The 23,452-nt window shown below is 33.1% G+C and overlaps 1 protein-coding gene across 1 annotated transcript; it reads right to left on the bottom strand.

Moving 5' to 3' along the window:
- Nucleotides 1-1,439: 1,439 nt before the first annotated feature.
- LOC148178533 (prolactin-releasing peptide receptor-like) lies at nucleotides 1,440-21,784 on the bottom strand. The gene is made up of 2 exons (XM_088030007.1): nucleotides 21,698-21,784; nucleotides 1,440-2,592 (listed from the first exon to the last, which is right to left on the bottom strand). The coding sequence occupies exon 2, from the start codon at nucleotides 2,562-2,564 to the stop codon at nucleotides 1,440-1,442; it is 1,125 nt and encodes a 374-aa protein (XP_087886133.1). The 5' UTR covers nucleotides 2,565-2,592; nucleotides 21,698-21,784.
- Between the last annotated feature and the right edge of the window lie 1,668 nt (nucleotides 21,785-23,452).

The raw sequence follows: 23,452 nt of genomic DNA, 5'->3' as shown, positions 1-23,452 counted from the left end.
ATGGCAGCAGTGGCAAATCTTTCAATATTTAGAAAGCTGTGTTTGCGTTGTTATTATAAAAAGTGACAAGACTTACTCTTTATGCTTCTAGGGAGTAAGGAGGTACTTTATCTGTCTCAAACGAGTGAGGAAAGACTTTATTAGTGCATTTTGGATAACAGATATTTATTTTTAAATAAAACATTTTCATCAGAACTAAGCTACTATTTTATTTTATAATACAGTAACATGCACAAAATTTTGGCCGTTAAACTTATTCGGTTTTCATAAAATGTTGCTTCCAACATTAAATTTTAAAAATTAATTGATATTCGATATACTAAATACATTATTGTGTAACTGTGGTATAAATACAAATGTATTAATACACATTTACAATTTCACAGAGAGGTATTAATAAATCCAAATATGTACCTATTATGTAAATATAATTTTATTATATTGTTATAGAAAATTTCAAACAATTTACCTATTCATTGCTTTAACGACCACGGAAATTGATTTTAATACATTTTATTCTATATTCTATATTCATCGCTAATTTAATGCTTGGGTGATAATAAATAAGTGGATTTTTCCATAAATGTACTGTAAGAAATATACAGAATGAAAATATTGTTGCAAAATATTGCGTTTAGCAAATAATAAAATAACTATTATATTGAAATTAGCTGCGTTTTAGCACGTTGGAGGGTGACAACGTCACAATTCAAAACAAATTTTTCAAGTTACTATTAGGTAGATACTTATATGTACTTACTCATGCATAACTTGTTTTAGAAAACAAAACTGTAACTGTAAAAAATATAATGTACAGTAGAACCTCGATCATCCGGACTAATTGTTGCAGAGGTCATCCGGATAATAGAATATATGGAAAAACACAGAAAGTGATGCAATTTAATTAATTGCTTGGAAAAGTTAAATACATACAAATTAAATACAATTAAGTTTTTTTTAAATATCTGTAATTGTTGTTTGATAGACAATTTTTCCTTTTGATGGCTCCCAAGTCTCGAATTTGCTTGAAGTATGCGACAGTGTTCTTTAATTAATGAAATATCATTATTATTTTAGTTTCTTCTTTATTTAAAAAATAACATCGTTTATTTATTTTGTTCATGAATATTTTCTCTGAAGCTTGGTTCAGTACTACTGGAAGCACATTGAAGACCGAAAAAGCATCACACTAGCTACCCTGGAAGCCCCCAATTAATGCTCCCAATAATACATCTTTTCAACAGCAAAATAACTAAAATTTACCATTAAAGCACCACGGTATTATTTACCTCCTTTTTCTTAACACAGCATGTCAAAAAAAAACTGAAAAAAAGAAACGTACTCACACACAAACTCGTCACGAATAGAAAAAAACACCCAGATTGAACCTAAATCTTACCACAACATTTAATCCTACCAGTTCAAATGGGACAGGATGGTTACAGGTTATATTCTTGAGTTTGGGGGATGGGTTCGGCAATGGGTTCACGTGGTTCTAACTGTTTAGCAGGAGACGTATACACAGTGGAGTGTAAAAGTGTGTCTAAAGTGCGTTCATCTCCATTACAGTAGCGATTAGTAGCATTGCGAAGGATGCAAGGAAGTATGATTTTGAATTCTTTGCGGAAATTTTCGTTGAGCCAAGCATATAAGAAAGGGTTGTAACAAGTGGAGGACATAGCGAGGCAATGAGATAAGAAGAAGAATAGATGAAAATATTGGTCGAAAGCGTAGTAGTCATTGGCTACGTTAATGAAGTTGAGAGGGAACCAACAAATGCCGAAGATTGTGACCATAGCGATCAACATTCTATTAGTTCTCTTTTTCTTTTCTTTGTCGGCTTCTTCGCGGCGTGCGCTTTTGGTCCCAGGTTTCGATTTAGCTCTCTCGTTTAAACGATGTGAAATTCGGGAGTAACAATACTCGATGATGCAGAAAGGAATGATAAATTGCATTACAAAAGTAAATGTACCGAACGCGACCTCGAGGTTCTCGTAAGGCCAATTTTCCTCACAAGCTACACAACCGGCTTCCGTCTGGACTTCTTGCATGCAAATCCCGTAAGGGAGTGTGATCAACATGGAAAATATCCAAATACTCAATAAAATCAACAAACAGGTGTGTAACTTCATTCTTTGCCTCAAAGGGTAAAGGATGACAAAGAATCTATCGATCGCGATAGCCGTTAAGGTTAAAGTTGAAATGTAAACGCTTGTAGCCTGTGCATATCCGACTAAATGGCAAGTTAAACTCCCAAAGATCCATTTGCCGAGAAAGGTGTAGAGAGGAGTAAAAGGAACGCACAATACACAAAGAAGAATGTCAGAGAGAGCCAAATTCGTGATGAACAGGTTAGTTACGGTCTGCATAGCTTTGTTGGAATACACTATATAACAGACAAGGATATTACCGAAAAGGCCAAGAAGGAAAATGATGGAGTAAAGGATGTAGAAAACGATCTGAACAAGGAGATGGCCTATTATGCCGGTCTGTTGACATTGCGTCGTTACGTTATTTGTCGTTGTCGATTTTATGGCTTCCATTGTCGTGTTTAACAGCGACATTTTTAGGTTTTGTTTTAGGCACTTTATACTGAAACAAACAGGGAGGGTAGTGAAATGTGAAAGTTGTGCAGTTTGGGCAATCACGTGAGAAACGAAATATTGAATATTCTGTGAAATTTGTTAGAACTGTGTTTAGCAACATTACCCGCAGTCAAATAAACAATTTACGCAGTAAAACAATTCAAGTTTTCAGGAGCTTTTAGGATCGGCGATAGTTATGTAAAACATTTATAAGTTATCCAGTTTTAAAGGCGAACATTAAATTAAACGATCCGCGAATAGTAAGATTTACATATTTAAAGCCATTATCAAATTTTTTACTTAAACACAAAACAAATTTTCCGAGATTTTTTTTATCCGATGTTAATGGTTTGAGAATACATCATTTCTCAGCCTTAGGCTCAATCAAAATTAAAAATTGTTTATAAAAAGTTCACTACAGACCATTTTTTTCTGTTCAAATTTCATGTATTTTATGTTTCATTTTGTTTTTTCCTAATATTTTACATCAAACTAAAAATGAGCATTTTACAATTAAATTGATAACCTAAAAATCGCTAGCTGAAGACTGACGAAGTGAGTGGATTTTGTTTCCTATGCAGAAAAATTCGAATTCAGTAGCTAAAGTTATCCAAATTTCCCCAGACATCAGATATTTATTTATTCTTGCTTTCCATCTCAGCTCAGCTATCTGAAATATCCAAACCCATTTCATTCTTTAATCAAGCTCGATTACAAATCACTAAACGCAACATTTGAACTGAATATTTTGAAATTAAATTTCCAAACTTATATTACTGGAAACTCAATAACCGCTTTGCAATCAAAGTTCAATCTCCTCAGTATCGTCTCAATTTTTCGTTGCTTTTCAAATTAATAACCTCAACTTTCCATTCGCTTTTAACATCTTCAAATTTTTCATTCCTTCTTTTGACGACAAGCGCGAATCTTCTGATACTTTTCCTTTTACATCCATACATGAACGGAAATTGAAAACAGAAAACTTGTATGTTGTATTATAAACATTTGTTTTTCTTTGAACAAATTGAGAGGAAACTTCTCGCCGATGGCATAATTCTTTCGTTTATTTTCGAAGCTATTTCGGGCACTTCTCGTGTTTATACGTTACTAAATCATCTTGCGTCAAAATATCTATTTTGTTGTTCTGAATATGAAATCGAGAGAAAGACCAGAGTTAATTTATTGAGACCGGAAAATAGTTACTCGAGGAAGCACTTCAATAAAGATAATGACTTGGGTCTGGAATGTTTGCTTAGTTTGATTCTTGTGGGGTCGTAGGAAAGGAAACAGATGCATTGGGTCTTTTGGTGGATCGAAAACGGAATTGTCACGACGTTAAGTAAACATTTCGTAAATTGACTAGGGATTTTAACGGGTTATTGAACACACCTGTGTCTGACAAACGAGGAAATAGACCACAAAGTCAGCAAATGCTTTTAATTGTTGCTAAATTGATTTCTAATTACTGGATTTATTTTACGATCAGAAATTCTTTCCATAACTAATTTTTTTATGTTTTTTATTGCTTGTACACCCCAGGCAATAAAATCCTAAGAAAAGAACATCAACAAATACGCCCAATCATTTTTTATTACCAAGTTGTAGAACCATATTCCTCCCCATACTTGAAAACACAGCAGAATACATTCACCTCCGTCAGCATAATTTAGATAAACACAAATGATTGATTCCCCTCAATCAAACCCAAAATACAATTTAATATCCACTAAAAATCTCCAATTTTCCTGTTTCCTCTCCAAGGAGCGACCAATAACTTTAGGTTTTCTGCAGTTTATGTCGTAAAATTCTCGTGTTCGCTTGTTATTTATAGTTTGATCTAGAAAGTTTATAAAGTATCGAACACTAGAAACTTCCTAAACTGTTAGAATTCAACTTGATTTCAGATTCGCTAATTCAATCAACAAGTGCCTGAAGACATGAACTGACTAGAAACGGAATTAAATCGCTTTTGTTCTCTGAGTAAACTTCAAACGTAAAAATAAAGAGGTCTCAGAATGTGTTTCTGATCCAAGTTAGGTAAAAAGCTTGGTCCCCGAGAATGTTATAATGAAAAAATAATAAAAAGAAGGATGAATTAATGGAACATAAACAGAAGTCACTTTATGGGGTTGCCATTCCATTTGTAAGGTTTTTGTCGTTTCAACCTTCATTAAATATAATAAATAAGGCGTTTTCCAGCACCTTTTTTGCTTTAAGAGATTACGTGGAAACCGAGAACTGGCGACACTCGGGATAAAACATAAGGAAAACGAATAGAACACTCTCTAGTTCTGCTTTTTTGCTACACTTCGCTGTAAAGTTTGTATTAACTTGGCCTATATTTCAGCCTGATTTTAAAATGATTAATTTATATTTTATAGGTTTAATTTAGATGTCTGGTACTAAGCTCAGTTAAGAAAGACAATGAACATACCGAATTCAAAAAAAAATGCTGCATTGTTAATGATCCGGAAGTTAATTGAATTGAGTTATTTTTGTTAAACTACATGCGAACAGTAACATGTTTGTTTTCTTCAAGCTTAACAAAATGTTCGAATTATAAGCTATTGTTTCGCAGTTAAACAATGTTCACATTATATTACTTACAAAATATTGTTGGAGTCTAAACCAATCAGATCGTGGCGACCGTAGTGCAATTTGACAACAGCCTGACGTTTCACATTCATTTGACGTTTCTATCCGTCGTTTTAATCCAAGCCCAATGTCGATAAAATTGATAGCATTAAATATAGTGTTAATTTTAGCATAAAAATTGTTAAAAATAATAAAAGCTTTTTCAAACGGTATTACAATTTTATTAAACAGAGACTTCAAGACTTGCGCCGGCAGATTAGTATTTCAGTGACAGTTCTAACAATTATTTTTTGGCATTTTGTAAACACACTTTTCCGTTTTGCATGTATGGCAACGGTAAGCCTTTTGTGCAGAAAAGCTACAACAATGCGTCAATAAGACAGGGGCAGAAAACACCTTAACTACAACAAAAATTATACATCAAAGTATTATTTATACAAGTTGTTATTTAAGATGATTTTTTCACCTTAAGAACAATATAAAAATTAATTTTATTGGTGGTGTAATCTACTAGAAAATTGAAAAATTGCAAGTGGCGTTATTAAAGAGTTGACAGATGTGTCAGATCAACATTTTTAATTCATTTTTAGATGGTGAATTTGCCAAAAGCTTTTTACAAATCTCGCTCTCAATGTAAGAATTTTACATCTTTCATTTTCTTTCAGTTGCTTTCATTTTCGTAAATACATTGAATATTACATATGGATCGATCATATTATGAAACAGTAACTGTGGTATTATGAATTATCTGTATTATGTATCACTATTATGATGTACTTAAAAGGTAAGCAAACAATCATATTATTAAATACATCTTAATATTCGTGTCTCGATAAAATTATAAACTCCTCTAAAATGTATAGTTACAACTAATAAACATGAAACAATTCTGTAAAGTTAGAAATTTAGTTTCGAAACAGAACAGATTCATGATGCGAAAGTTGAGAGCAGGAAATTATAATTTGGAAAATAAAAGAAAAACAGGTTTGGCGCATCCACCATTTTTACAACAAATTTTAATAATGATTTTGTTTTGATCCGCAATCCTATTAAAATAAAGCCACTACAATACAGGGTCTATCAGAACTAGCGGACCAAAATGAAACGATGTATTCACAATCTTCTGGGAATAATTGGAAAAATGTTTAAAAAAATCCATCTTTAATAGTGATCAGAAAATGAACAATTTAAACTAACCAATCGTGTTGCTGATGTTAAGTTACCTGAAAATTAGCTTTATTTGTAACTATGGATGCATCTTAAATATTTTTGCATTGTTGTTACACTGACGTAATTTTTTAGGTGACGTCTTCTCATAAAAATTGACAAGTTTATTTTAAGACCAACAAAATGAAATAATAAACTCAAACTTTAAAATTAACAGAATCCGAAAAACAGATTAGTAAATGAATACAGAAATAACAAAAATGAATGAATTAGCGGTATAAATTTGAAAAAATAGGTAAATAGTTTTTAAAGTAAATGTTCAAAATTTCTTCCTTCCACTTGAATGCACAGAGCAGCTCTTCTCAGTAGACTTGCCCTAGCATTACTGACCATTTCAGCTGTTATTGAAGCAAATGCTTCTTGAATGCGGTTTCTTAACACGTTAATATTTTCAGGCATATTTCGGTACACCAAATTCTTGACGTGTCCCCAAAGGAAAAAATCTAAGGGCGTAAGGTCTGGCGACCTGGGGGGCCAACGTCTTGGGCCTCCGCGGCCTATCCATGCATTAGGAAATCTAACATCTAAATGGTTCCTAGTTACATTTGCAAAATGTGCTGGGCATCCATCATGTTGGAACCAAATATTGTTAATGTCAACATTTCTTAATCTTTGTAGAGGAATATTGTCTAGCAGCATGTCCAAATCATCAACTAAAAAATTTGTATAAATTTGGCCGTTGAGTCTGGCGGGAAATTCGTACGGGCCAACCTGAAAGAATGTGATGTTTTATAATTGCGTATAACTTGTTCTCAAAACAATTTACTATGGCGTTCCCAAAAATTCCAGCCCAAAGATTGACAGAAAATCTTTGCTGGGGATTACTTTGCCTGAAGACGTGCGGATTATCTCGCCCCCAAACATGAAAATTTCTTTGATTGAAAAATCCATCTTTTTGAAAGCAAGATTCGTCTGTAAACAATATGCTTTTGACGAAGTTCTCATTTGCTTCATGTTCCCGCAGAAGCCAAGTACAAAACTCCACTCTTAGAGGATAATCTTCCGGCGTAAGACATTGCACTTTAGTATAATGAAATGGGTGCATTCGTTCGTCTTTAAGAATACGTTGAACAGAAGAGGTGGACATTACAAGATTTCTGGCCACAATACTAATGCTCGTTTCAGGTTCCTCTTCAAAAATCTCAATAACCGCTTCCTCGTTGTCCACGGTTCTCGCAGTTCTTGGGGCACCCCCAACCTCCCTTCTGCATACTTTTAAATTACCAGATTCTCTTCCTCTCTGTACTAATCTTAAAATAACATTTCGGCTAGGCTGTTCCCTATTTGGAAAACGAAGTGCGTATTGCTGGATAGTAGCTGTTGCACTGCGATTACACTCTCCATACAACAAGACCATATCAAAATATTCTTCCGGGGTAAACATAATTAATTATTAAATACAATGAAACCACATATCAACGTTTGGAATGACTGTCTAATTGTCAGAAATACTTTGTTATGACATAACAGTCAATTATTTTTTGCAACAATTAAATAGGTTTCTATGGTAAAAAATATATGTTTTAAGGTAATTTTACATCTACAACACGATTGGTCAATTAAAACCGTTCTTATTTTAAAAGCCAACAAGAATGGATTTTTTTAAACAATTTTCTCTTTATCTGCAGAAGATCATTTATCCATGGGATGATTTTGGTCCGCCAGTTCTGATAGACCCTGTATAAGCAGACGGGGCAGAAAAACTGGGAAAATTTCCACATAAGTAAAAAAGCTTGATATACCGTTTTTTACTGGATAAATTTCCCAGCCCACTTCGAATCCATAATTAATTTTTCCTCCGACTCCAATCTATATTCTTTCGCGTATCGCAGACTTGAAAACACATTAAGTTTAGCATAAACTCGAACAATAAGCCAACTGCATATCGATTTCACAGACCCAATCAAACACAAATACAATTTATTACCGGCAACAAAACTCCAATGTCTTCATTTTCTCGCTAAAAACGTCATTAACTTTATGCGTTTCAGAATAGTTTACATCGTAAACTCGTCTATTTTTTATTGTTACTTTACTTTGATGTAAACTAGAAAGCGCACTTTATCAGGCAACGAACACTTCAAAGTTTCCAAACTGTTCAGCTGCAGTTGGATTTCTGATTCGCTAATTTAATCAACAAGTGCCCGAGGACATAAAGTTACTAGAAATCGGATTAAATGACCTTTGTCTTTCACTGAAACAAAGGATATTTTGGAATGTTTTATTGTTTTCGTTAATTGACGTATGAAAACGTTTTGTGACAACATCGCTCAACAAAAAGTAACAGAAGATGCTTTAATGAATCTTTTCCGAGTGAAATCTTGTCTACTTTGTTTAATATCCCTGAAATTAAATTTTCTTGTTCGTACAGAGAGCGAATATTAAAATGTGACAGGGTCTAAAATTAAACCGTATATTCTTGAAAAATGTTTAATTAAATCAGTTTAAAAAAAAATAATTGTTAAAAATTGAAAACTGAGCCTCATTAAAATGTGTACGAAAAGTAGTTTAAGCAGAAAAATTCGTGCTTAATGATCTTTGGCTTTCCGCCTCTTTTACAGTGAAAATCTACAAAAGCACACGTAATAATCCGCAATCAGGCGCGATTTTTATTTCGACCCTAACTTGAGAGGTGGCGTTAAATGGCTTTTTCTCTTCACTTATTTTTTCATCAACAAAGGGGAGCAATAAAATTTTGTGCCAATGGAAGCATAACTTTGGCACGAAGGTGACTAAACGAGCTTGAGTTTGTCACCGGTGCATATTGTGTAAAAGATTGTGTATGAAGGTCGGAAATGCAATTGAATATGCAGAACCTGTCACGATTTTATTTGGAGATATGCACATTCCTGTAAACTTGTCGCAAACTCCATTAACACAAATATTAATTTGTGTTCCATTCGCCACAAAACCGCTCTGTAATAGAGAAAATTACAGTGTTTAGTGTAAAACGGCGGAAATTGCTTAATCCATACTAACTCAGCGACAAAATCCAATAACAATCCCAATAAATAATCAACCTAAATCTATAGAAATAATTCAGACTCTCCCAGAATGTTATTGATTGACTCGTGTTACACATTTCGTTGGATTATTTAATCAAAGGAGCAAAGAAACTTCCAAGTTGAAATTGATAAATCGTTTTGTATTTCCGGAGTTTACTTGTATACATTGGTGTAGTTAACAAGCTGCTTAAAATGAAGAGGATGAAGGCTGCATTAATTTCACTCGAGCTTAACAGTGCATAATTATTTGGTGGAAGCTACAACAAAAAGACGAGTTCGAGCAGCTTGGATTTTCAAACAACTGTTTTTTTTTACACCGGCGATGGTGAAATATGCAAATTTTGTGTTGTTTTGACGCCTACATGAAAATTTGAGCTTTGAAATATTTCATTTCAGGGGAAAATGCGAGGATTTTTTTAATGACGGTTTTGAAAATGAAATACACTAAATTAATTTCAAGCAATCAACGGCTACTGTGCTTCCAAAACGGGTCTGTTTTAACGATGATGTATTTCATTACACATTTCATTGTATTAGTTTGATAATATAAACGCTTTTCTGTTGATAATAGACACTGTTTGGACGGAAGTGACCCTTTTATATACAATTAAATAGATTGTAGAAATGTTTGCTCAGGTCTAACAGTCAAAATAACAATTCTGTGTAAATTGTTCATGTAATGATTATGAACAAATTTGACTTGTTTAGAGGGCCGAAAGAGACAAAAGTTTGTTTAAAAGCGCAATGAATCTTTTGGCTCGAGATGCGTACAACGTTTTATACACAACAGCATTTATTAAAAAATCCTGAAAAAGTAATTGTCCAGTCTTGGACAATTTAGACAGAAGAATTAAAACTGTCGTAGATAGGTTTAATTTAATAGTTGTTATTAAGCGCTTTTCATTATTATTAGTGCCTAATGGCTTTTGGGTGTTTTTATACAGTTGGTTTAGGTTGCAAATATCACAAAATTTTAGAATTTTTATCGTAATTCGTTTCAGTTGCAAATGTTGCAATAGCGGTGTTGTGAGAATTAGATCGTGTAAGAGGATCGTGTAAGTTCTGTCAGTGTAATGTGTCGGAATTGAATTTGTTTGCTTCCGTTTTTAAGCAGCAGTTGCACCTGAGGAAAATTTCACTTTACATGAAACATGTTTAAAGGCTGAAATTTTCTTATTACAGTTATGTCTTTATTTATCTTTCTGTGACAGATTGACTGACTCTACTCTTCGACTGGTCTATTTATTTAGTAAAATAAAGAATTATCGAACGCCGTTTATATGTCTAGTTCCAGGCCAATTTCTTGATTCTCTAGAGCTTTTACAGCTCTCTGTTTTACCTCATCAACCCACAGGATTTGTCTGATTGATAGGTGCTTAGAATAAAGGGGCCTTATAGCTTATACGTTCTAAATTCGTATGTTGATATGTATTGATTAGTTTTGATGCAGAGGAATATGCCTAGGTACGTCTATTAATTTCTCCAAAGTTTTAAGAAACTGATCTGCCTTGAAGGATTTGGCGAGGGCGTCAGCTTTAACGCCGTAGTTTAGGTAGATACAAAATAAAGTACACAAGAGACTAGACAAGTTTGAATCCTCCCATATTTTTCACCTCTAGAGTTAGTTCCTACTCGCTAATGTCATGCCAAAAAAATTAAAAATTTCTAGAAAAATTCTAATAATATAAATGAAGAAAACAAATTAAACATTAAAAATTCCTTTGTTAAATTTAACTCTAAGCATTATGTTTGGATTACAATTTCATGACTTCATACAAAAATTTTTATTGGTTTTTATTGCGTGATTGTGTTGTTTACATTTGATTGAATGAATTATCAATACATTTTTTCCATTTAATTAGAAAACAAAGTGAAACCATTGTGCTGTTACACAATTATATTCCATATTTCCGAAAACAGCCTACTTTATAATCTCATCCAAAGCCTGAATTTTTGCCGATTGGTTTCGAACTGGAATGGGATTCCAGCTAGTTTATTATTCTTTGTTTAGCGGTGTTATCGCAGCAATTTCCTGCAATTTTCCCATTCGAATCCGTTTAAATCGTTTGATCCCGAAATAAACATCAACCTCTAAACATTGAATTTCTCTAAAAAATCAGCACTTGCACCCTAAAACCGTTTAAATTTTAAATATATGAGGCTTCTGAACCCCCAATGTAAAACAGCTATTGGTCCTTAAAAGCCTCTCAACTTTAGCACTCTCGTTTTTATAGTCCTGGCGCTTGTGCGAAATGAAGTGATATGACGACAATAGAAAATCACGTGTCGTGTTCCACGTGCCCACCCGCGTGACATTATTTGTTCTCGTTATTGTTTCGTCCATTAACTGGAGATTCAAGGGTATAATCACCACAAAGAGTTGTTTTTTTAATACACCAGGGATGGTAACACTAACGAGGTTACGTTACTAATAAAATTACAGAGCCTAAAGAATAGACACTTAACTTTATGGCTACTATAAATAAGTGCTTTCTTGGCTAAATAAAAGAGTCTCGATGATGATGTAAATAAAAATAAAATCAATAAATCAATAGCTTGGTCTTATTTAGTTTCTCTTTTATTCTCCGAAAATGGCAAATTATTCGACGTGGATGAGCTTTATTTCAGAATTCTTTCAAGCAAAAACGCGACGACTATCGCAAACATCAAATGTTTTTTATTCCGCTCAACAAAGAACAAGCTTGATCTGCGGATTCGGAACTTCATTGTCCAAGATAATTCTTGGGCAGAAAACCCATAAATCGAACTCGGCGAAAATACCACTATTATCTCGGGACGGACAAATCCGGAAAAAACGGGGTGGAAATTCAATATTTAGACATCGATAGATCAACGCTTGTAATTAAGACGCACCCCTATTTCAAAACTTTTGTTGTAAAGTTTTTAGAGAAATGTCAGGGAGCGGCATCGTTACGGTACAGTGTTAACGCTAAAAATAAAAAGTTTGTTCATTAAACTTGTTGGGGGTGAAAATTTATTGACTGATTTTAAATCGAGATTGTTTGCTGCCGGTTTGAGAATGATTATATTAAAAGACGACGAAATGTTTGGTGTATTGTTGTCGAGGAATCACAAAAACGAGAAAAAAGAAAATTAACCCACGCTGTCTTTAAAACTTTCCCTTTTAAATTCGTGAAATATGGAAGTTTTTGAGAGAAACGTTTCATCTTTGAAATGGCTGAAAAATTTGAATTTCACATTTTTATATTCAAATTTTAAGGTGCTTAAAGTTCCTTCATACTCTAATTGAATCTTTAGAAGGAAGACCTGTTGAATTAAATGTATTACCCGTAAGATCTTGGAGCTTAAAATTTCGTAATATCTGATGGTTCTTTCGAGGGTTGTTTTGTTGGAGTCATACTATTAGGTCTGACTATTATACAAGAATTTACTCAGATTGTCTCGTTTTAATTTTACTTCACCAAAAAACGCATGTAACTTGGTAATTTCACTTTTTTATTTTCCAAATATTATTCTTGGAATATTTCCGCTAGGGGAAATTACGTGAGTTGTTTTTGCTTCGTTTCAACGTAATTTATCGTTATCGAAACGCAAATTGGGTCTGCAATGAGCTTCTGAGATATTATAATTATTGCTTTATGATTTTATATGTAGCGATAATAAATGTTCATAAAACTAATGTTATGACTGTTATGAGTGGTATGTACGACATAATAAGCTAATCATGGCAATTTCAGCCGAAAAATAAACTTCAACAAAACGCAAAATTTTTAAAGTTGTTTTAATTAAACTTGTTCATCAATACAACTAATTGGTATTTTGTTTTCTAATTTTCCTATATTTTTATTTAAAATTACAGTATTGCGAGCTACATCAAAGTAAAAAAGTTGCTGTGTCAGTATAGTTGTAAATTTCTGTTAACTGTTCAAATCGTTGAAATTTTTATTAGGTTTTGTGCTAATTAATAAAATAAACGTGTATATTTTTGGTTTTGATTACCTAAATGTAATAATGAACGAAAAATACTGCTGTATAAAAAATCTGTATTCCCATTCAGCTTCATTACAAAGACATTTCAGGGAAACATTTTCGCCCTAATTGGAAGTAAATTCCAATATCCCTAACTTTCCTCGCATGTGTAATTATAGTTTCGAGCTTCTACCAGATGTGTGCTTTTCTTTGAAAAGTCGCATTACACTGTTCCCTTTATGCCTTTAATATAATGTATTTTAAGAGGAAAATTGTAGAATTTGCTATTACTGAGCCCATTCAAGCTATTCATTACTTACAATTCCAATTGTTAATTTACAATAGATGGAAGCATGCTAATAAAGATTGATTTCCAGAGCAAAAACCACAACAAGCTGTTAGCGCTGAAAAACGCTGCCTTTGATTAAAACTTTCTTTCCTCTTCAGATCACAAGATTAAGCATCCCGTCAAACTTTTAATTGTTGACTTTCCTTATGTCTCAATCCACTTCGCATTATTGTCCTTTTTCCAAACTTCAAGGTTAATCTAAAAGTTTCCGAAAAATGAAGTCAAGTTTTCCGTTGAATCAGTGGAACTTCCGTCACAACTCTGCTCATCAACACAAAGTGGATTTCGGCAAGTTCGTAAGCACTCCTTCAGCAGTTTTAAATGATTGATCGGTTGTGAAGTTCAGGAGCTACTAGCCGACATTTCCATTAACCTGAATTAACGGACAGATTCAATTTTTAAGATTTGCAAAGATAATTCGTGTCGGAAGATTGGCAATTAGAAAAAGATTGAAGGATGTCTGAATTTAGGCTGGAGCAGGACAAACGTAGGCTCGTTTATTAACAATACTGTTACTTGTATTTGTACTGTGATTATTATTATTATGCAAAGTATTCGATTACGTAACAAGAAAAAATAATTCAGTTCGCAAAAAATGTAATGGAAGCCTAAAAGGTTATGTATTTAAACGTGCATTTATGTTCTAATATTTCGGTCCTTTCATTTTTCCTTGAATTTACCTCTTTACCCTGCTATAATGGTATATTTATTAAACCTGGTTTCCAATGTCAATTTAATCATTTGCTTGAAAAGTTTACATTCATAAAAGTTGCAGAGTTGTTTGTGATATTGAAATTTAATATCCTTTGTTTCCGTTAACAAGAAGTCGAACTCAAAGAAGTACAGATCCAAGAATATAATTTTGTTCATTTTTAATTTAGCAACGTTAAACGCTTTATGCGCTATACAGAATTGTCTTTATGAAGTTTAGATAATAATGAGTTTTCCGTCTTTATTGACATTTAATAAAATAAAGTGATGTAGGTCTATTTACTTGAAAGTAGAGAGTAGGTACAATTGTTTTTGAAGTGTCCATAAATGACCCAATTAGAATAAAATGTATCCAACAGTTTCTTTACAAAGAAGACTGCTTATGAGTATATTTATCTATTAACAATATAAAAAAGCTCCTATTTCTAACTCATTTGGGTGGAATTGAAGCGTATGTATAGGTAAACAGTACACATAAATTATCTAGTCAAAATGGTGGATGCGCTGCATTAAAATGGTATTTTTATTCTAATTTTTTTGAGCATTGTAAACAACAGCTGCACTTTTTTCCTTGTTCTATTTAAAACTGTCATAAAAACGTGTTCATTATTAAAATGTCGCTTTAAAAAGAGCGTGGAGAACGAAACAAAATTTCGTCTCATTGTCGTTGTAAAAAATTCTTTTAGCCGATAAACCGTTTAAAATATAATTAAAAATGTTGATACTTTGAATTTTCGAGTCTTTTAATAAATTTATATATAAGGTGAGACGTCTAATAACGGGAGCCTAACGATTTAGAAACGCAACACAAAATACATCTTCCATTTGCCATTAGATACCAAAAATTTATAAAAAAAAAAATTAAGGATCTACGTAGGTGGGCATTCGGAATTTTGATTACATGAACCTCATTTTGCATGCCAGTGAGTGTTCCAGCTCTAGTCATTCTTTCATTTGGTTAGTTTATTATTAACGTGATCTATAAACACCTAACATTTTGCTCTAAAGGGTGGTGCTACCAGGTTATCGTCGTGCAGAAGAACTGGCGACTGTAACAGCATTCACCGAACATGATAATTTGATCCCCAATAACACAAATAATTGTAATTATTTCTTATTTATCCACTAACTATGTTTGCAAATTTTGGAGAAACAAAACTTACGAAACGATGCGTATAATATCAACATAAAAGTGTAAAAATTCAAGAGGCCAAAAAATTATTATCTTACTTTTGGAACAATATTTTTGCAAAAATATACATATTTTTACCAACCTTTGTAATTATTCCTGCCTGGTCAGAAACATGAATACTCAAGTGAACCCCACCAGTTTATTTTATGACTTGAATAATAAATACAAGCACCCTTTAAGCGAATAATTAAATTATTTAGTCTATTTGACCCATAGCTATAATAATAAAATAAACGATATAATTTTAATAGTAAGAGTAAATAGTGTTATTGAAATTTTTATTGCACAAAATACCACAAAAATAATAAATTGCCTAGTAATTTATTACTTGAAATTGCTCCTGTCAATTTTTCATTGCCAACAAACACTCAGTTATTATCGATACCCGCACTGAAAAATTTACTGCCAAGCTGAAACCCAGAAACCTTGTTATTCAATTTTCGTATAAAACTGAAATTAAAGTCGTCCAAATCCTCAATAATCCCTTTGCTCGTATTTCCCCTCTAGGAAACTTCGTATTTTAAACATATTTCCGCTTCCTCTTCCCAACTGTATCAGTTAAGCAGCTTTTAAAGAAACCCCTATTCTTTTGAAAGCATTTCCTTTGATTTATTTGGATGTAACGTGTAGTGGTAGGTACGTGTGACATTATTAAATCCGACAGAAATAAAAAATCTACAAGGTACATTGTCTCAAACATAAAATTTTATGCTCAGCTGTAAAGCAAGCGCGATGTGAATATTGCAAAACATAACTGCTTGATGCAACTGCATAAGTTAAATAAAGATGAAATTAAATGTTAAAGGGAGCTGTGTTGATGGCCCTCGATAACAAAAGTAACATTCACGGTTTTCCCTTAATTTTAATTAAGTCTTCCAGAAGAAGGGATGATTTTGTTGTGAATTCGCCGTTTTCGCAGATTTATATGACAGGAAGTGTTTATCGTAGACTTATTCTCGCCACAAACAAACTTTGGAGTTCTAAATAAGTTCAACAAGTTGTTAAGTTAAATAAGGGCTAGAACTTGAAGAAAATGCAAACAGAATGAGACAAGAGTTGCATTTTGATATGATGATAGAAGTTTGGTAATGGGAGTGGAAGAGATTGGTTTGGCTTTAGTGTCTACAAATAAAGAGGCAATATCTCTAAGTGGGCTGTTCTTCTTGCCTATAACATGTTATTTTTCTCATTATTTTTTCATTATGACGAGCAACTTTGGCAAACTTCTTTACAATCAATAAGAAATTTTTATGTTGTAATGGTCCCAAAACAATTGTTACAGCTTCAAGTTTGCAACTTTAACTCTTAGAACGGAGTTTGCCATTTAATTTTCAATGCGGCGGAGGTAATAACTCGTTCTGATGCTATTTGGTTAATGCAGTGATAAAATGATAAAATTTACGATTATGTAGAATTAGGATCAAACTGTTATGTTTCCAGATAACGAGCATTAACGGAGTTAACAAAATTAACGTTGATTGAACCATAAAGCGTCGAAAGGGCAGCCTATCCACATCAAAGACGTGCTTAAGTGCAATTTTCGAAAAAATAAAATTCATAAAAGCCCACCTAAAAACCGTTAAATCAACCACAACCTCGTTATTACACGAGGTCATCCTCATTCCAATTTAAAGTTAGATGAACGCTCAACAGTTGTAATTATTTGAAAAGCGTTTAGAAAGTCATAACAAAATTACGGAAGCTTCAAGTTATATTAGTGAATTAATTAAATTCGTTATTGACTCAAAATACCCAGCAATTCAACACTGTTCTTACTTAATGTGTTTCTGATCGATTCCAGTGACCGCCATTTTTGATTTCGTTGGCGAAGAAAAGTGTTTATGTGAAGAAAATATGAGAGTTTATCAACAGGTTGCATTTGAATTGAATGGTGGGTGGCGGCGAAAGAAAGAAGGAATTTGGGAGCCAGCTGAATTTAGTTTTCACAACGCGGCAACGACTGAAAACACGTTTTCAGACGTCCTTTTCAGAATTAATAAAATCCACATTTAATGTTATTTGGACATTTACACTTCACGTGTGTGAAAATGAAGCTCATTTTTTGTGCAAAAAATCAGGAAAATGTAAACTCATTTTTTCACTGTTTTGTGAAAAAACAGACTCAGTTAGTGAAAAATTCGAGATAAATAGAACTAAAAATGTACAGTACGTTCGTTCCGCAGAGGGTTTAAAAAATTCATGAGTTGATGAACACATTAAATATGAAAACAGGATCATAAAATGAGATTTGAAATACTTTATTGGGAAAAATATTGCAAAAAGTTTTTGCTTTATGAAACCGGACTAAAATGAAAGTAATAATAACGCCAGACGTCGATTAATGCAAGCTCATTTTCTTTTTTCTTAGCAAACCGCTGATAAAATTTTAGATTGAACTGAATCAATAGTCACAATTATAGACCCTGAAATAGAATTTTCATGCTTAAGCTTCCCTGACTTTTAATGCTGATTTATCACCGTGAAATTTCCACATTAAATTTGTAGCTGATACAACATTTTGAAACGTAATTTTTCCAACTTCTAAAATACACCGGAATTTCCAAACCATTTATTTATAAATATGGTACAGCTCCACATTTGCTTCCATTTTACATTTTCAATTGCTCGTTATTTATAGTGGCCACACTGAATACATAGTAAATTTGCTGCTTTAAACACACTATCGTGGATAATGAGTAGAATTTCAGCCCATTAGCTGATGAAAATCCGCAGCAAAATTTCCCAGAATGAGTTCTCTCTTCTATTTCCATAAGAAAATGAGAAAACTTTGAACCAACACAAATTTCCATCATTTCTATTCGTCACCCAGTGTAATTTCAACTTAAATAATTATATTTTCGGGAAAAATCTTAGTTAATTCCTCAGCTTCATTGCGATTCAAGGATTATGTACAGGTAATGGAAATTAGTTGGATTTGACGCAGACTTAATTAAAAACGAAATAATTGTAAATAATCGCTTTAACGAAGTTCAAGTCGAACGTCAAACAAAAGTTTAATTAGAACGGAGGTTTACGAGTTTCAGCATTCGTTGGTGTAGTAACAATCATTCTAAAATATGTTGTGTCAATAGAGTTTCAAATAGCAAAACTCAAATCATTGCTACATTTATCCAACAAATGTTAATTAATATGTGGTAAATATTGATTCGGCATTAGACTGATTAGCAGGTTTATTTTTATTTTACAATTAGGATGTTGTGTTTAATGCAATTACGAAAATAAATATTGAACGACCTCGTTATATACACATCTTTGTGGAATTCTTATCTGTAGTTCAAACATCGAAACTATGAAATGAAATAGTTTGAAAAGATTCAGAGGCAAGCTGGGGATTCAATTCTCAATTTGGAGACTTTGGGGAAAATCCAACTTGAATTTTTTGTCAAGTTCAGACAGTAGACAAAAAACTAGTGTGAAGTTTTTTGCTATTTTATTTTTGCCCCCCGGCGCTACAGACTGCAGATGTGTCACTAGCAAACTTCCCAACTTAATTTCCTTGAATATTTTGCAGTTTACCTTGTATTTTAGCCCAAATTGTTTTTCCTCTGTATCAGATTGTTCTCTTTTTTGTTTGTCCTTTCCAGGTTACGCCTTTGTTCGCCACCTCCCTTTGAAGTGTCAACCAAACTTCATTACAATCTGCTCTTTATTACGTGCAGGTCAAACCCAGACTGACATTAAATGATTCGGTGTTAATCAGTTCCAAAACCATTATTTAAGTTAAGGACTTATTAAATTTTAGATGATGCCTGTCTGATTTTCCGAAAGTTTAAATTGGTTGAGGTTGCTTTAAATTTCAAATCCACTGTAATCTACACTACAAAAATAACCGAACCGAAGAACTAATTCCTAACACTCCATCTCTGAAACAAAAAGTCTGAAAAATCGCCAACTTCCATCAACTGACGACTAGTTATCCAATTTATTTCAAAATGGAAACCATTTCAACAACTGGTAATTTAAAACTAGATTACCCCAGAAAAAGTCACTTTCTCGCCTTTTTTAGAAATGGATGGAGGGAATTTAACGCGATGCTATCAGGCGTTCAGGTTGTTTATTTTATTGTGAAAGAATTTCCACATTTTACGTTATATTTCAAGCCTTAACTTTGGCTTTTTCCACTTAAGATTGCATTACATTATTCATTTCGTCCGTTTTTTCGTTGCGACTTTAATGAATTTTTCATCTCAGAGCACACCACAAAGAAATCATTTCTAATTAAGATGAGTCGCACAGACACAGCAATTTTGCACAATTTGTATCTAATGCATAAATTATGAGAAATCTTGAGTGCTTTTTTTTTAGAATTTCATGCTTGGGAACAATTTCTTGGGACTGCGATAAATTACAGAGATGCGCAGATTTACGTTAGTCTTCATTAAATTAAAAGAAAGAAAAAAATATCTCAAAAGTGGCTCATTATTTTCTCCTAATATGAAAGCGCTTTGTTTTTGTTTATACACAACAAAAATTCGTGTCAGATTTAACATTTAATTATTGATTTACAAATAATACCTTCCGAACTGATTTTGAAAATGGTTTGAATGCGATTTTTCTTTTTAAATTGATAATTTGATTTTTTGAAATTAGTGGTTTCAATTTAATTAGTACACAGAATGACTTTCCAAATATAAACTTTTTTTAAATTGCTTTTTTTTGTTAATTATGAATAAAAATGATGTAGAACCGCTGCCGCTGGCTGAAAATATTAATTGTTTTCCAACAAAGCATGTTACGATGGATTTTTATTAACAAGCATGTGCCAAAATTAAGGACTTTATTTATTTTACAGAAATGTGAATTTATTCTACCAAATCAGACAAGTTTGTTGAAGGCAGTTTTAAATTATCTTTTCGCCTTAAAAGTAAAGTTAAAATAAAAAACAATGAGGCTGTTTTAGAAAATGTTTGGAAATTGATTATGTGTCTGGATAGCACGGAGAGTCATCCAGCAATGTGATGGAATTAACTGAAATTGCAAGTATGTAGTGTGGAAGAGCAAGGTGCTGCTGAAATTGAAACGGATAGTAGTGGTGACGTTCTGTTGGTGCAAAAATCCTCTCTAGTGTCAGAACTGTTGAAATTTCTTCAGACAGTAGTTCTTCGTCAGACACAACAAACGGCCACTTAAGAAAGCCGCAGAGACTTTTCTGATTGCAATGGTAATACTAATTTGTTCTGCTTATTTTTTTTTAATAATAAATTTGTAGGGTTGTATTTATTGTTATCATAATAAAATTAATTTTCTGTATAGTAACGATGGTATTTATAATAAAGATAAAAAAACAAATTTATTTATAATATTATACGGAAACTCTAATTAAAGGCAGGTCATGAAGAGGCTTTGCAATTTGAAATGAGTTGGTAGGCCTGTATTCTGTCGAGGTTGACATTTCCGAACTGTCAGGAAAATCATGCCAAAATGACAGTCTTGCATATTAAATACAGTTTAAGCGACACAGCTACCAACAGCAAGCATCATTACTCTTTTTGAGTAATGATTTAAGGAAACATCGAGAATGAAAATATGTAAATTTATGTCTTGCAGACACAATGTTTATCAAAAACTTAAAATATACCAATTTTTGTGTAGTTTACGTAATCTGCAGTTGTAAATATTTGCTTCAATTTATTTTAATATAGTTAGTTTTTTTAAATTATTCCCGACATTTGTTCCTTTCAATTTAGAACTTTAATTATGTAATTCTATCTATGCAACTATAAAATAAAAAAGAAACATTTTTCTGATCTATTATTAGAGGTGAAAACTGGAAAGTTTCTATAAATTCTTCTGGTAAAAATGAGACAGATATTAAGACTTTAAAATAGATAATGTTCATAAAGCCGGTGAAATTTTTACAACAATGGCTCCATTACTCAAAATATTTTATATCATATTTAACACCCGAGAAAAATCTCCGCTTCCAACATTTGCGGTGCAATAAATTTCTTTGGACTACGTCTTAATGCGGAAATAAAACATATCCAAAGAACTAGTCCTAAAAGCTCCATTGACTTTAGTGTTTCTAAACCCTAAATCTTTATAATGAAAATCTTTTTACCAGTTTCAAAATCTGCCCATTCACATCTCCACCTCGCCCATGGCAATGGTACCAACAGTAAAATCTCAACCTTGAACAGTCCCCGTGTGTTTCAGTGAGCGCGTAACCATTCAACCCAACCAAACCCAAAACTCAACATAAAAAAAGAACCCTCTCAGTCAGATAACGACACCGCGAGATTTCTTTACAGCCGCGTCCAATCACGAACGCGCGTCCCGACGAACTGAACTGTTAGCACGAGGGACCTTCGAGCGTCGCGATGCCCACGCAGGAGCGGCGACAGAGATGCTGGATCTCATCGACAAAGAAGGATGCAATTATCGGTTCCGCTTATGCGTTATAATTTACGATATAATCGGAACATTTGCATTTTTTGTTGGGATTTTGTTTTGATGCGGAATGCGTGAGGAATTTTGGATGAATGTTTGATTTATGAGGGGTTGAAGGGGGGTGAAGGTGGAACATGCGTCTAAAGTGGAATTTTTTTTGGGGACGAAAAGGGTAGAAGAGGATTCTGGCAAGTAAAATTGTGAATTACTGTCGGATTTTGAATTATATGGTGTCAGAATGCCGATTTTTTGTGCGAGTTTCAGTTGGGAAAAGTTACAGTTGAGACATATAACGAACAACAAGTGGTAAATTAAAGGGCGGAATTTTTGGGCAGGACGGACTGAAGTTCGTAATAAATCTGCTCCATTTTCTCCAGACTGAGCACTAAATTACGGCCAACAAATTTTTACTCTAGACTTGGAAGCTCTCTATATTAGATGCTTTCTCCAGCTTAAAGCAAAAATTCTCTATGTAGGTTGAGAATTCTAGAAAAACAAAAGTAATGTGCTCAGTTCATATTACTGTAATTTACTTGAGGATGGTAGAAGAAAAAAATCTTAAAAAAAGGCGAACACGGTTTGGTTCGGTTGTAAATAATTTAGAGAGGTTTGAAACTTTGAACAGCTAAAACATTTACTTAAGTAGTTAACTGAAAGAGAAAATTCCTCCAAAACCGCTGTGAACATTTTCCCAAGATTTCTCTAATTACACTTCGCTTTTTTGTTTATTAATAATTTGTTTTGCCCCCTTGCACAAAGAATTGATAAATTGTTTGTTCAGGAAGCAATTATACCGCCCTTAATGTGTTTTCTTAAAAGGGTTAAACAGAATACCTCATTCTATGAGGAATTTCCTCTCCGACAACTTAATATATTTGCAAGGGTCTCTCGTATCCATTTACAGGTTGTAACAGAACAGATTTGTTGTCCCTTGCGAGCTCCTGCATGAATGCCGAGGTTGCTTTGTCTCAACTTAGTTAAAACATTATTATTAACCCCAGCGACCAAACTCTTCAAGAACCACTCTTCTCAAGTTGTTTATAGTTTAGTGACGTCCCTTTTGCAGCGCAATTCGTTTCCTGAGCTTTCAGCTCAAACTCTCAAATAGCTACATTTATAAAGAATTTAGCTGGAGGTATCAAGGGAACCCGTGAAAATACAGACTCCGTTTTTCATGAAATGTGTTTGTTGGAAAATGGGGCGCATATGTTATCCCGGAAATTATATTAAAATAAGAGAAAAATGTCGGTAGAGATCAGAATATAAGAAGATAAAACCGTTGGGGTGGTTCACTTATTTTATTTGTCGTGCGAAGTTCGTGCATGTTGCATAGTTCGGAGCACTTTTCCAGCTATTAAAATTTCATCTTTGGAACAATTAGGAAAGTTCTTAAAACTTCGGTTTGTAATGCGAGAAATAATTTGTG

The sequence above is a fragment of the Gnatocerus cornutus genome, chromosome 2, assembly GCF_029298725.1.
Source record: "Gnatocerus cornutus isolate USDA-ARS CGAHR chromosome 2, icGnaCorn1.1, whole genome shotgun sequence".
In the NCBI taxonomy this organism is placed as follows: domain Eukaryota; kingdom Metazoa; phylum Arthropoda; class Insecta; order Coleoptera; family Tenebrionidae; genus Gnatocerus; species Gnatocerus cornutus.
Note: the sequence above shows the minus strand (reverse complement) of the source record. Positions and strands in the feature narration are given on the sequence as shown.

Coding starts and splice junctions, on each gene's coding strand:
- LOC148178533 (XM_088030007.1), bottom strand. CDS start 2,564: ATGTCGCTGTTAAACACGACAATGGAAGCCATAAAATCGACAACGACA.